The 13,737-nt window shown below is 39.1% G+C and overlaps 1 protein-coding gene across 1 annotated transcript in view; it reads right to left on the bottom strand.

The window, feature by feature from the left end:
* raver2 (ribonucleoprotein, PTB-binding 2) overlaps positions 1-13,737 on the bottom strand; it is an 84,973-nt gene that overhangs the window by 60,457 nt on the left and 10,779 nt on the right. Inside the window, exon 2 of the mRNA XM_083566787.1 lies at positions 11,654-11,720. Coding sequence (XP_083422913.1) covers positions 11,654-11,720 — 67 coding nt within the window. The remainder of the gene's footprint in view (positions 1-11,653; positions 11,721-13,737) is intronic.

The following is a 13,737-nucleotide window of genomic DNA, read 5'->3' as shown; positions in this document are numbered from 1 at the left end:
GGGGAACCTTCCGTGCCATGCACGATTTCAAACCATGACGTCTTAGTGTATTACCAACAGTAACCTTGGAAAGGGGGGTTCCAGCTCTTTTCAGGTCATTGACCAGCTCCTCCAGTGTAGTTCTGGGCTGATTTCTCACCTTCCTTAGGATCATTGAGACCCCACGAGGTGAGATCTTGCATGGAGCCCCAGTCCCAGTGGACCTTTTTTCACCAAGCTGCTTGGCAATTTCCCCGTAGCCCTTTCCAGCCTTGTGGAGGTGTACAATTTTGTCTCTAGTGTCTTTGGACAGCTCTTTGGTCTTGGCGATGTTAGTAGTTGGATTCTTACTGATTGTATGGGGTGGACAGGTGTCTTTATGCAGCTAACGACCTCAAACAGGTGCATCTAATTTAGGATAATAAATGTAGTGGAGGTGGACATTTTAAAGGCAGACTAACAGGTCTTTGAGGGTCAGAATTCTAGCTGATAGACAGGTGTTAAAATACTTATTTGCAGCTGTATCATACGAATAAATAGTTTAAAAATCATATATTGTGATTTCTGGATTTTTTTTTTTTAGATTATGTCTCTCACAGTGGACATGCACCTACGATGACAATTTCAGACCCCTCTATGATTTCTAAGTGGGAGAACTTGCAAAATAGCAGGGTGTTCAAATACTTATTTTCCTCACTGTATTTTCAAAGGGTGGATCTGTGGAACCAAATCCATTTTAGAGAAGTGTAAATGAAATGTGGAAAATAAATCAAGGAAATGGTGATTTAAATTATATAGCATTAAATTATATAAGAAATAATGAACGAGGAAAAGCTGAAGTTGGTTTATAATGATGGCGTGCGTAACCAGGCAACGACATTCTCTTCTGCTCTTGCAATTTCCAAAGTATGTACTTACTCTTTACAAAAATTGTAAGGAAAAAGTAAAAGAATTGGGACGCAGCAAAAAAATCCGTTTTCTACCTGCTGCAATATGGCATGTCAGTTATCAGTGAAAATAAAATGATACAAAAATAAAACACACATCTGTCACGAGCACAAAAGAAGCGTCGACTGCATACTCAAGGCTGTATCTCAAAGGGTGGACTAGCCAAGTCCAGGCTCAACAGCCAGATTTTACTGTTTAAATGTTACACAGTGTTCACAAGTTTACAATGATCAACTTGATGCCACAATAACACAAATTCTCATTCCATACCCCACCATCTGCTCCACTATACACATTCACAAACCCCAATCTAATTGACAGTAAAACTATTTTTTTCACCAGCCGGATTAATTATTGCACAGAAGACGACCTTCTCGAAATCTAAAATATATGCAGATATTTGGCAAAGACTAATAAAACAAAGGAAAGTATCATATAACTCTCCCTCTAGCACAACATGATGACAGCATATTAAGAGAAAATGAATAAAGATACTAGTCAGGCGCTAATAATATCTTATACATACAATGTGATGACAGAACACCAAAGCCAAAACATCAGCCAATAACTTGCTGACCTTTTAAGGTCATGTGCTTCATTAGAAACTCGGTCAGAAGCTCATAGTTTGTTTCCTTTATTCTGGATTAAGTCACACAGGCTGCCCAGGTACTTGTTCAGTCTCTTGTCATTTCAAGACTTGACTACTGCAACTCTCTGCTGGCAGGTCTTCCCCTGAACGCTATTTGTCCACTGCAAATGATCCAAAATGCAGCTGCACGACTTGTGTTCAATCTGCCCAAGTTCTCCCACACCACCCCACTACTGCGCTCCCGTCACTGGCTTCCAGTAGCTGCACGTATCAGATTCAAAACACTGATGCTTGCCTACAAGGCCAAATGTGGACCAGCACCATCTTACCTCAGTGACCTCATCACATCTCGCACTGCACCACGCTGTCTGAGATCCTCCAGCACTGCTCGACTGGTACCACCTTCTCTCAGAATGAGAGGTAAGTACACTTCAACGCTCTTCTCTGTTCTGGTACCGAGGTGGTTGAATAAACTTCCCCTAGATGTCCGTACAGCAGAGTCCCTACTATCTTCAAGCGACGACTGAAGACCTACCTCTTCCTGAAATACTTAAATTAGCACTATCCAAGTTTGTAGAATTCAAGGGTTATATTTATATTAAGTTTGTAATCTTGCATACCAGTGTAGATTTATTCATTACTAGAGACTCAAAGAACTTTTGTACGTCGCTCTGGATAAGGGCGTCTGCTAAATGCCGCAAATGTAAATGTAAGTCATTTAACTTACTCACTGTATATTATTACATTTTGTTAATCTCCAATCAAAACTGGGCACCGCACTGGAGCTAATGAATTTATGATACAATAAGGATATTCCTACTGTACTACACTTATTGATCTTTCTTGTTGGTCCATTGAAAGTACACAGTTAAATAATAAAGCTCATCTATTACTATACAATTTGAATACAAGCTCTTTTTTGTTGTCAATTTCTATCACCTGGTGGACTACTGTCAATTCACAGGTGACACCTAAGCAGGAACAAAGCGACTCCTCCAACACTGATTCCAGTGCAACACACAACCTTACCACCATCTGTGTCAATGCTGTGAAGAGAACGGTCCATCATGCAGATGATATCTAATTAGCAATAGTCCTTAGATGTCCCTTTCCACTAATAACTGTACTAAATGAAAGCTGATCAATGCATAAGAAAATAGTAGTAGTGCATTTTCTACATGATACAATGACAATGACTGTAACTGGAAACAGTGGATTTTTGACAGAACGTCAAACTGTATGGTCTAAATTCATTTTTGCTATAAAACCTGATATTCACGTGTATACAGTGATGCACAGTGGTGTTACTCAACAACATGACACAGCATGGCAAGACAAACATCCTAAGTGGAAAATGCTTTAGGCAACTAGCAAATAGAACAAAAGCACCAACTGCAGGCTCAGTATTCGCACATTGAGGAGAAAAGCTATGACTCTGTCACCTGGTGGTGCTTCTGCATTGCTTGTTTGCCTAGCAGAAATTTTTGAGGGCTCTAGAAAGAAGAAAAGAATTGAAATGGCAAAAGTGGAATAGGGCAGAATAATAGAGAGTATAATAAATACAATAGAGAAAAGTAGCCCAGAATACGGTTTAAAACCATTAAAATATATAGAAAAGTGCTAAATAAAGAAGAGCATGGTGCCTTAGAATAGAATGCAAAAGAACTTACCAGAATAGAGCAGAAAAAGAGTAAAATAGTGTAGAACAGAATAGAACAGGGTAGAGAAGAGCAGCAGAGAACAGGAATTAGAGTTAAATAGGTTAGAAGATGGTGGGAAAAAGCATAACAGAAATTAATAAATTAATGGAACAGAACAGAACAGAATAAAATTAAATGTCCTGTTGTTAAGTCGACAGGGTAGAAAATCATAGAATAGAATACAGTGGAGGTGAACAGAAAAAAGCAAACAAGGAAGGATAGAATTAGAGACCAAGGTAGAAATGAACAGAGAAGAAGATAAAAAAAATAAGTAGAATAGAATCGAATAGAATAGACAAAGGAAAGATTTTATAAAATAGATTAGACAAAGGAAGAGGAGAATAAAAAAAGAACAGAATAGACTAGACTAGGGAGAGAAAGGGAAGATTCGAATGCAGTAGAATCAAGCATAGTGGGTAAAATAGGTAACTACCTTCAGGTAGCTGGCTGGATTGCTGCTCACTGGACTCACTATGATTAGCACATTTTGGTTAACGGTGCATACCACGGATTTGGATTCACTTCTTCCTTTTTTTTTTTTTTTTTTTTTCTTTTTTAGACAAGCGTTCATAGGATTTGAGTCTAAAGATATATTCAATAAAGTATTCAAATTTTTCAACATTCCAATGAGACTGAAATAAGTGCAAACCTAAAAGAGGCTGTTACAACTCAAATGCATTTTTTAAAACAGTGACTAATGTCCCTGGTTGTATTGTGAATGATTAATCAGTTAATCAGTTTATTCAAAAAATAACTCCATCAAAACACTGACAAAAAGCTTCTTTGTGTGTGTGTGTGTGTGTGTGTGTGTGTGTGTGTGTGTGTGTGTGTGTGTGTGGAAATTATTATTAACCATAATGTAAAAACTATGATGATAAAACTTTCTTTCGGCTTCTCCCGTTAGGGGTCGCCACAGCGGATCCTCCGCACGTTTTGATTTGGCGCACGTTTTACGCTGGATGCCCTTCCTAACGCAACCCTCCCCAATTTATCCGGGCTTGGGACCGGCACTGAGATTGGCTGGGGATGGTTCCCTGACCGGGGATCGAACCCGGGTCGCAGCGGTATGAGCGCTGCATCTTAACCACTAGACCACCATGGGACCGTAAAAACTATGATAATATAATATAATATAAGTGAAAATGTTGAACATAACTGGCACATACAACAATGATAAGAGAAAAAAACAAACCGACAAAAACAAACATTTAAGATTCCAAATTCCTATTGAACACAACAACAATGAGACTAAAAATAGCAAACACACTAGGACAAACGACCATATACACCCATAAGCTCCGTGATAAAGAGCCGTCACGTTAGTGAACAATCCTGCCTAAGTGCTAAAACACACTTAGAAGACATGATTGAGTACACCAGCGTTCATCGTCCTGCCTGAGTGCATGTGAATGTGTGCGTGTATGTATATGTGTATGTGCAGACGCCCACACTGCCACTGCATCAATTAATGATGATCTCTTTCTGCTTTTCCCAGCATCACTCAGCTGGCTCGAGTGGTTGTCGAGATCCGCTTGCGACTCCCACACATTCTGGCAAAAAGCCCCTCTCTGACTTCAAGTGGACAACAAGACCCCCACACTGCTAATGGATCTGTTTGCTCCGCCTTTTTCGATCTTCATCATCTTCGTCATCCTCGTCCAGCTTACACATGCAAACCAATAGCATTAGTTTTTATGCCTTTTGCACAACCTCCTTCTTCTTTTGGCTGCTCCCGTTAGGGGTCACCACAGAGGATCATCCTTCTCCATACGACTCTGTCCTCTACATCTGCCTCTTTCAAACCAACTACCTGCATGTCTTCCCTCACCACATCCATAAATCTCCTCCTTGGCCTTCCTCTTTTTCTCCTTCCTGGTGGCTCCATCCTCAGCATTTTCCAAGCGATGTAAGATAAGATAAGATATACCTTTATTCGCCCCTTAGTGGGGAAATTTCTCAATCTCTTATTTCTCTTATCTTATGTACCCCATGTCTCTCCTCTTTACATTTCCAAACCATCTCAATCTCACCTCCCTCACCTTGTTTTCCAACAAAAACCTCAACATCTTCAGCTCTGCTACCTCCAGCTCCACCTCCTGTCTTTTACTCAATGCCACTGTCTCTAAACCATACAACAACTCAGGTCTCACCACAGTCCTATAAACTTTCCCTTTCACTCTTACAGATACTCTTCTATCACAAATCACTCCTGCTATCACTCTTCTCCACCCACTCCACCCTGCCTGCACTCTTTTCTTCACTTCTCTAACACCCTCTCCATTACTTTGCACTGTTGACCCCAGGTACCTGAACTCCTCCACCTTCTCCACCACTTCTCCCTGCAACCGCATCACTCCACTGCCCTCCCTCTCATTCACACACATGTACTCTGTCTTACTCCTACTGACTTTCATTCCCCTTCTCTCCAGCACGTCTTTTGCACAATGATGAAAAGATCTTCAAGTATAGCTCATGATTTAAAGAGCCACTAGTATGCATAGATGCAACTATGACTTCTATATTTCTGTACTGGAAGAATAGAAGTGCGATCATATATTTTCTCTGTGAGTATCCTCTGTGCGTCTCTTATTTTCGGATTTCAGTAGTGTCATGCTGTGTTACAAATCAGCCACTGTTTTTTATGCTGATAAATAGTCCACCAGGACTGCGAAAACTGTCAAGTACAATCGCATGCCAATCGATGTCCGTGTTGTAAATCAGTCATTTACTAATTGGATACATCAAATAACAGCACATGGAACAAGTGCTAGGGTGTGAAGTGACATCATGTGGGCTTTGACAGAGCACTTCTCGTCCCTTTGGGATTTGCAGTGAGCTGTTATCACCACTCTATCTCTTTCTGCAAGATAAAGGACACTAACAGGCAGAACACCAGAGCACTGCCAGGAACATAAGATAATGGCCCAGATTTTCAATGACCAGAGATCACTGATCTGTAAGATAATCACTATATGGCCAAAGGCTGACCATCAAACCCATATGTGGGTCTTCCCCAAAGTGGTGTCAAGCTACTGTCTGCTGCCTAGCTGTCTAGTGTCTGGTTGGACTCTAATTGCTTCACTGATGCTATTGCCTATGGTATAAACTGGTAAAATTACATTAATACTGCTGACAGCTGAAATGAATAACATTAATTATCTCATTACAATGGCACCTGTCTTATATTAGGCAGCAAATGAACAGACCATTCTCGAAGTTGATATGTTGAAAAGTTAGAAAAATGGATGAGTGTAAAGATCCAAGGCACTTTGATAAGAACCAGATGACCAGACAACTGGGTCAAGGCCTCTCCAAAACAGCAAATCCTATGATATGTTCCCAGAATGCATTGGTTATTATCTACTAAAAATGGCCCAAAAAAACAACAACTGGTAAACCAGCAACAGGGTCATGGGTACCTAAGGTTTACTGATCTGATGGGGAGTGAAAGCTAGCCCATCTGGCTCAGTCCCAAAGTAACTATAACACAAATTGGATAAAAAGAGAATGCTGGTTTAGATACAAATATTTTAGAATAAAGTGCATCAAAGATTGTTCTACATGGGTCTGCATGGTTGCAGTCTGACCAGAGTGCCCATGTTGATCCCTATAAACACCTACAATAAGGTAAGCAAACAATGGCAGTACGATGCTCTGTACAGTGGCATCCTGGCATTCATTTCAACAGAGGCTCCACCTCACATCTTACAGGATTTGTGTCAGATTCCACAGTACACCTTTAACAGTCTTGTAGAGTCTACAACTCAACGGGCCAGAGCTGTCTTAGTGGAACGCCACAACATGACATGGCTGATCAGTGTGTAATTCACACTCTATTTTCCCATAATGTTGTTTAACCAACCGCAGACTACCAGCATGAGTCACATCTAAATTCACAACATATTCTTCAATACAAATGCACAGCTAGTTACACTGAAGCATGCAGGAACGAATCACTTAATTAAGCACCTTGACATACATAGTTCATGGCTAATTACTACTTGTTATCATAGTATGCTGAAAATGTGTGACAATAGCAAAATCCGATTCAGCTATTACAGTGGAAATTAGTACCTCATGGTCACATCAACTTTAATAGCCCACAAATGAGAGGATCCAGAAGGCACATTAGAAATAATTAAGCATGAAACAGCCATTATCTAACCCAAGTGTGCTGTAAGCTCCAACACAAAGCTTGGTGCTGAAAGAATCCACGTTTATTTAGAACAAGGCTTAATTACACTGCTCGTATTACTGAGCTACTGTTACCATTATTTAAAATAGGAAACAGAAGAATGTAAAAACGCAGGTCCTTTTAGCTAATAAGGATTCTCTAAACCTGGCTTAGCACTGGTTTTAATGCAGTCTAACACATAATTTTCTTGATAAATGCCAGAAAGCAATAAATAAATAAATAAAATAAAAAATAAATGCATTTGAGAAAGAAGAACATTTTGCATTGTGTTCCTCACTTAGGTTTCACGCATTTATCAATTATTTCAATTCAAAATAAGCCTAAATGTAAGCAGTGCTGATAGCTATGTAAAATAAGCTGTCTTGTTTTAATATCTTTTTGCGCTGGAAATATGCCACTTTTTTTTTTTTTTACTTTGATATCACTCATGCTTCAGGTACCGTTTATTAACCAAACACCATATCCAAATAATTTGAAGATAGATTTGCGTTAGACTCCAGTCAAAATAATGTGCACTAGACAAAATACAAAATATATTCTGACATTTTTGAGTCAATTTGGGTCTTGACTTGTGACTTTGACTTGCGATTTAAAAGGTGTCGATCACTCTAATTGATACTTGGGATCTGAAATTAAACCTGAGATGTCTGGCTTAACTTTGAACACAGAACGTGACTTAATTGAATTAATGCATTGGGACTTGTCTGTCTTGACTTGGGACATGATTTGGGGTTTGAGTGTCTTGACTTGGGATTAGACATGGGCTGTGATTTAAAACTTATTGAGCTTGATTTAGGATTTGACTCACTCTAAGCTTTTACACTTGGTAATTGAAAACAATGGCTTGTTCCCACCTCTGTTAACAAGTCATTTTTGTACATGCTAAGCGACATAAAGTGCATCAACACATTACACTACACTTATGCCTTTGTAACCAAATGCAGCAGTGATAAATTACACAGTGAAATAAATAAACACAGAATTCATAACTCTTACTTGACAGTGTGGAACATTGCCTATTGACTACACCAGGCTAATTACAGTTCCGAAACGCCTGACAATACACCCCCCACCCCCCTTATATAATTAAAGAGAATGCAATATTAAGCAGTGCTTTTAATAGCGTTTGCAGATTTTTTTTTTTTTTCTGAAGAGTAAAGCTGGGTTGATCAGTGCCAGACCACGGAGCCCAAACAAATGTTGTATTGTTCAGCTCTAATTTTTATGCCCACTGTCATTCCACTAACAGAAAAAACACCATGCATATCTTCCCAGTGCAATCACTTATTCCCCTTCTGAAACAGACACACACCCACACACACACACTGAGACTTCAGTAAAGAAGCAGATCCTGGTTTAATAATTGAATACCATACAGTATGTTACATTATAATGCACACACTTCACACAACTCTTCACAATCCGTTACATGTGCTCAAGTCTAAAGTGAACTTTTCGCAGGGAAATAATTTTGCCTTCCATTAAAAGAGTAAGCAGTACTTAAGCGCAAATCCCTTCATATGTACCCTTCAACGTACACACAAATTCAGATGACTCACTCCATCTTCATCTACTATTTGAAGTCAAACCCCCCACAGTACAGCATTTATTCATAACCTTTAGAATATGTCAGCAGGCAAAAGGCAATGATTAGAGAAAGTTTTATATTTAAAAGTCTGCCTAAACCACCCCTCCCAACACACACACACACACACACACACACACACACACACACACACACACACACACACACACACACACACACACACACACACACTCCCTCTGTGTGATGACTCAGAGCATGCTGCTCTCTGAAAGCATTCTTTAGTGTCTTTTCAGAAAGCAGCACCCGCACTTCCCTACGAGCAAAAATCGCTCCATGAGAAATTTCTGCAGCGCAAAAGACTCATTACAGATGAATACCGGCGCCAATTCCATAATTTCAATAACAAAACAGTGCAAAAGCCAGAAGCACTTCTTCTGCTGCATCCATTTTCTTACTGATATGCTCATTTTTTTCAATTTCTTGGACTTACAATTAGGCATGCTAGAACTGCAGAAGCAACTTATAAATGCAAGGAATTTATGTAGTCGATTGAAACAGTTCAATAATACAGATCATTTTCCTATTCTGTTGAATTCTCTATTCTGTTTAATCAGACAGTGGTGATTAATTTTGTATAACAGGAGCCCTGACAGTAGCAGGTGGCTGGTTTTCAATTGGTCTTATGATAACGTTATAATTTCAATAGTTACAACATACACTGGAACATGACATTTATGTGAGAAGGCAATAATTAGGAAGGCATATCCAGTGTTAGTACCTATTCACGGCGCATGATGTTTACTAATTAATAAAGGGGTTTAGATTTGTGTAGATGGCTTTTCTGCTCCTATATTCACAATGCAACAAGAATTATACAGTGGAGTTCTGAAAAGCAGAATCTTGTATTACCAGTAGTGCAAACTGACAGACAGAGAACGCCAAGCTGGATAACTCAGAGGTCAGTGAACAAGCTGAGCTCAAGTCTGTCTGTCTGAAATAAGAGCTTGCATTGTCACTATTTTTAATTTGAAAGGCAGTTCATCGTTGGCAGGCTTTTGGCAGATTGGATGTTTTCAGCCAAAGGTCTTTCACGAAACCGTGCCCCGTAACAATGACATGAGAGGAGGATGAGGAGAAAGAAAGAGGAGGAGGAATTCCCTTACTGCTGCCAAACAGTTTTGTGAGTATCTGAGCTCACTTTCTGCTATAAACAGGCAAGCGCTCTTGTTCTCCCAGATATCTCTGTGTCCATGTCTGTCATTCTGTCCCCATGAGACACTCTGTCCTCTCTCTATTCTCTCTATTAACCAGAGAGTCGTTCCACACTACCTTGCTCTCACACTATTAGACAAAACGCTGAAGTGAGTGTTATGTTGCCACCTGATATTATCAGAAGAAATAGAGATCTTTAAACCTCTGCTGGCTATCAGACAGGAATTCTCGGCACCATGGGGTAGAGGGTGAAGGTGACAAGCCAAGAAAGCCAGGAGAGTATGAAGGGTGAGATCACAGGGTTTCACCTTCATCCCCAAACAAGACTAATTAGAGAGCAGGAATGCCTTTGACATAACTGTGGATTTTATGACCCACTGATATTTCAGAGCTGTTTAAGGCACAAGTTGCCATGTGAACTCTGCTTATCTGCTGTCAGGCCTATATCTGCTGTAGAGTTGTCCTTCCTATAATGCAGGAATGGAAATCTAAATGGACTTGTATGATGTATGTATGTATGTAGATGTATGTGCAATTATATATAAGTGTACTTATTTGCATAATGTCTGATGTACATCTGATGGAAATGGAATAAATTTTTTTATAAAAAGTTAAATAAAATAAAAAATGGGTGTCTACTTGTTTGTTTCTTTCTTTATCCAGTCATGCTCTTTCATCAAACTATTGGACAGCCCTTTAGTTCACAGCACAGCAAACTAAAAAACTGTAAAATAAAAATTAAAAATTAAAAAACTGTAAAATCCTTGACATCATAATCTGCTGCTCATGCTGTGCATGATTGTAAGTTTAACCGAAACCTACAACGTTGATATCAAGTGGAACATGGCTTTGTTAAGAAGAACTAAACAACACAACTAGCTATTTAGGCTAAGCAGCACTGCACACTGCCATGCTGTGGCAAATAAACAAACAGCAACTTAATAAATAAAGATCAGATATGATACCATGAAAAAGTCCATAAACATGAATAAAAACATTTTTTCTTTAAATTGTCTTTAAACCTGATTTTCTGTTGATTTCAGTGACATTAAACTGTTATTCTGTTAAAATGTAACCCCCCGCTAATCTGCTACGGATCAGTTTTTTCTCTCATAATCCTATTATGTCCAGTTAGAAACATTTACATGAACCACTCCAGTTCCCATATATTTTCCCTCAAACTGAGCAATAAGAAGTAAAACTAAATGAATATTTGCTATGTAATGTGCATACATACTGTACATCACACAAGAGTTAAAGTTCCAGACCCCATGTTTCTGATATTTAAAGTACTGTGTGATTGAGAGCTGAAGCATCTGTCATTAGTCACTCCTTCAATGTGGAGGTCTCTCAGGTAAGTGTGGCAAATCAGACTGTGTGGGCAGACAGGTTTTCATTGGCAAGTGTTTCTGTGTCTGGCATGGAATGGTTTCAGAGAGATCCATTAAAAGCATGAGAGCTGTAGGATGATGGAGGGCAATTACCTGTGCCTTTGTTCCGGTCCACAAAGCAATACTTGAGCTCGTACTCGCGTAGAATATCATGTACTTCCTGCAAGAATATATAGCAAAAAAATTGAAGTGTTAAAAAATGTCCTGAGACTTAAAACACATTCCTTAATATAAGTTTCTGATCTTGTAAAACATTATGGACAAAAGTTTGCGGACACCATCACAAAGTTGCCACAAAGTTCAAAGCACACAACCGTGCTGAATGTCTTTGTGTTCTGCAGATTTACAATTTCTCTTTATTGAAACATGTTAAAACATGACAGTGATCCATGAAGACATAGTTTGTCAATTTTGAACTGAAAGATCTTGAGTGTTCTAAACAAAGCCCTGATCTCAGTCATTTGGGATAAACTAGACCATCGAGTGCAACGTCCAAACCACCAGACTTCCTCACCTAACATCAGCCCCTGACCTCACTAATGCTCTTGCAGGTGAAAGATCACATGTGCCCACAGCTACACTCCAAAATCTTAGGGAATGCCTTCCTGAAAAGATGGTGGTTATTATAACAGCAAATGAAAAGTAAATCTGGAATTTGGTGATCAAAATACACATATCAAGTGCAGTGGTCAGGTGTGCACAAACTTTTGGCTATTCAAAAGAGTATGATTAATTTTCTCAAGGACCTTTAAAAAAAAAAAAAAAAAAAACTGGAAATGCGACAACAAAACCCGAACAGAAAACAATTAAAATGACTTAAGAACATCAAACAGAAATGAAAAAGTTTTTACATTGTTTTATGAAAAAAAGACATTAAATATATATTAAAAAAAATAAATAGAGCTTAGAAGGAAATTATGAAAAAGTACAAGAAAACACGATTTTTTTAAATATTAATATGCAAATTATTTGCTTTTTTTAAATCACATTTTCATGCATTTTCAATTTCAAACGCTTTCCAAAGATTTCTCGTAAACACTGATCCACCTGAAAGCACTAACAACTAACCTATACCGCATATGCACAAAATCACAAGCAGTTATGCCTGTGGATTATTTCTGTTAGCCACTGATTTACTTTCCATTGCCCAACACTATGAAGTTGTTAGTTGTTGTTGTTGCTGTAAATAGCTATATTTCCTTAGTACCGCACAAAAAAACGCCGGTGTCAAGTCTATCCACTTGGGAGAACGTTTCCAAAAAGCTGCATCTTCAGTGCAGGTGTGTGTGTGTGTGTGTTTGTGTGAGGGAGGGTGATGGTGAGAAAGGGTGTTCCCTGCACAAGGTTGGCAAACATGTGAAAGATTTTTTAGTTTACCTCCAGTGTGCTTTAAACACACAATTAAAACCTTCAGCAGTGAGACTTCTTGCTTTAATTACCAGGTTGTTCCAAGTGTTTGCAGTTTAATATACTCTTCTCTACAACGGGCAGCACCCTACACACATGCACACACATATACACACACTTTCCTGGTCTTTACCACTATTAGTGCAGTGTTTTAACAGGAGTGATGTTCATAAGTTAAAGTGTCAGTGCCCTACATGTGTAAAATATGCAAAACTGTGTAAACCGAAGTCCATCAAACACAGAGTCCATTGTGTTCTACAGATCTTTATCACACACACATATCTCTTCCCACTACCTTTTAAGGACAGACAGCGAACACTGCTGTCACATCCACTGTGGCTATTTGTACAAGAGGTAAAACAGAGATCTGTAGTTTCCAGCAAGCCGAGAGTGACTAGCGTAAATATCGTGCTGCTGGCTAAAAAGCTGCTGCCCAAACACTCCTTACATGCTTTATATCAGCTGTCAAAACAGTCAGTACCGGTCAGGCACATTATATTGGGTGGAGCTTTGCCTTCTGAGTTTGGACTCTTTAGCACTATAACACTCTAAAGACCACTCAATGCAGATAAAAGATACAATGCGCTCCATCTGATCTTTCTTTCACAATACTTTCACGCCATTGGCTTCGTATTACAGAACTGGCGCCATGGCTGTGACCAGTGCATCTTTCTCCAGCTCTTCATAAAACATTTAACTGCATCTTGTTTGCGTTCCGGACTAAGCTTCCATTTATAGATCGCTACAGATTAAATGTACCACAATGCATC

The sequence above is a fragment of the Silurus aristotelis genome, assembly GCF_946808225.1.
Source record: "Silurus aristotelis genome assembly, chromosome: 2".
NCBI lineage: Eukaryota > Metazoa > Chordata > Actinopteri > Siluriformes > Siluridae > Silurus > Silurus aristotelis.
This window is presented reverse-complemented; position numbering and strand designations above follow the sequence as displayed.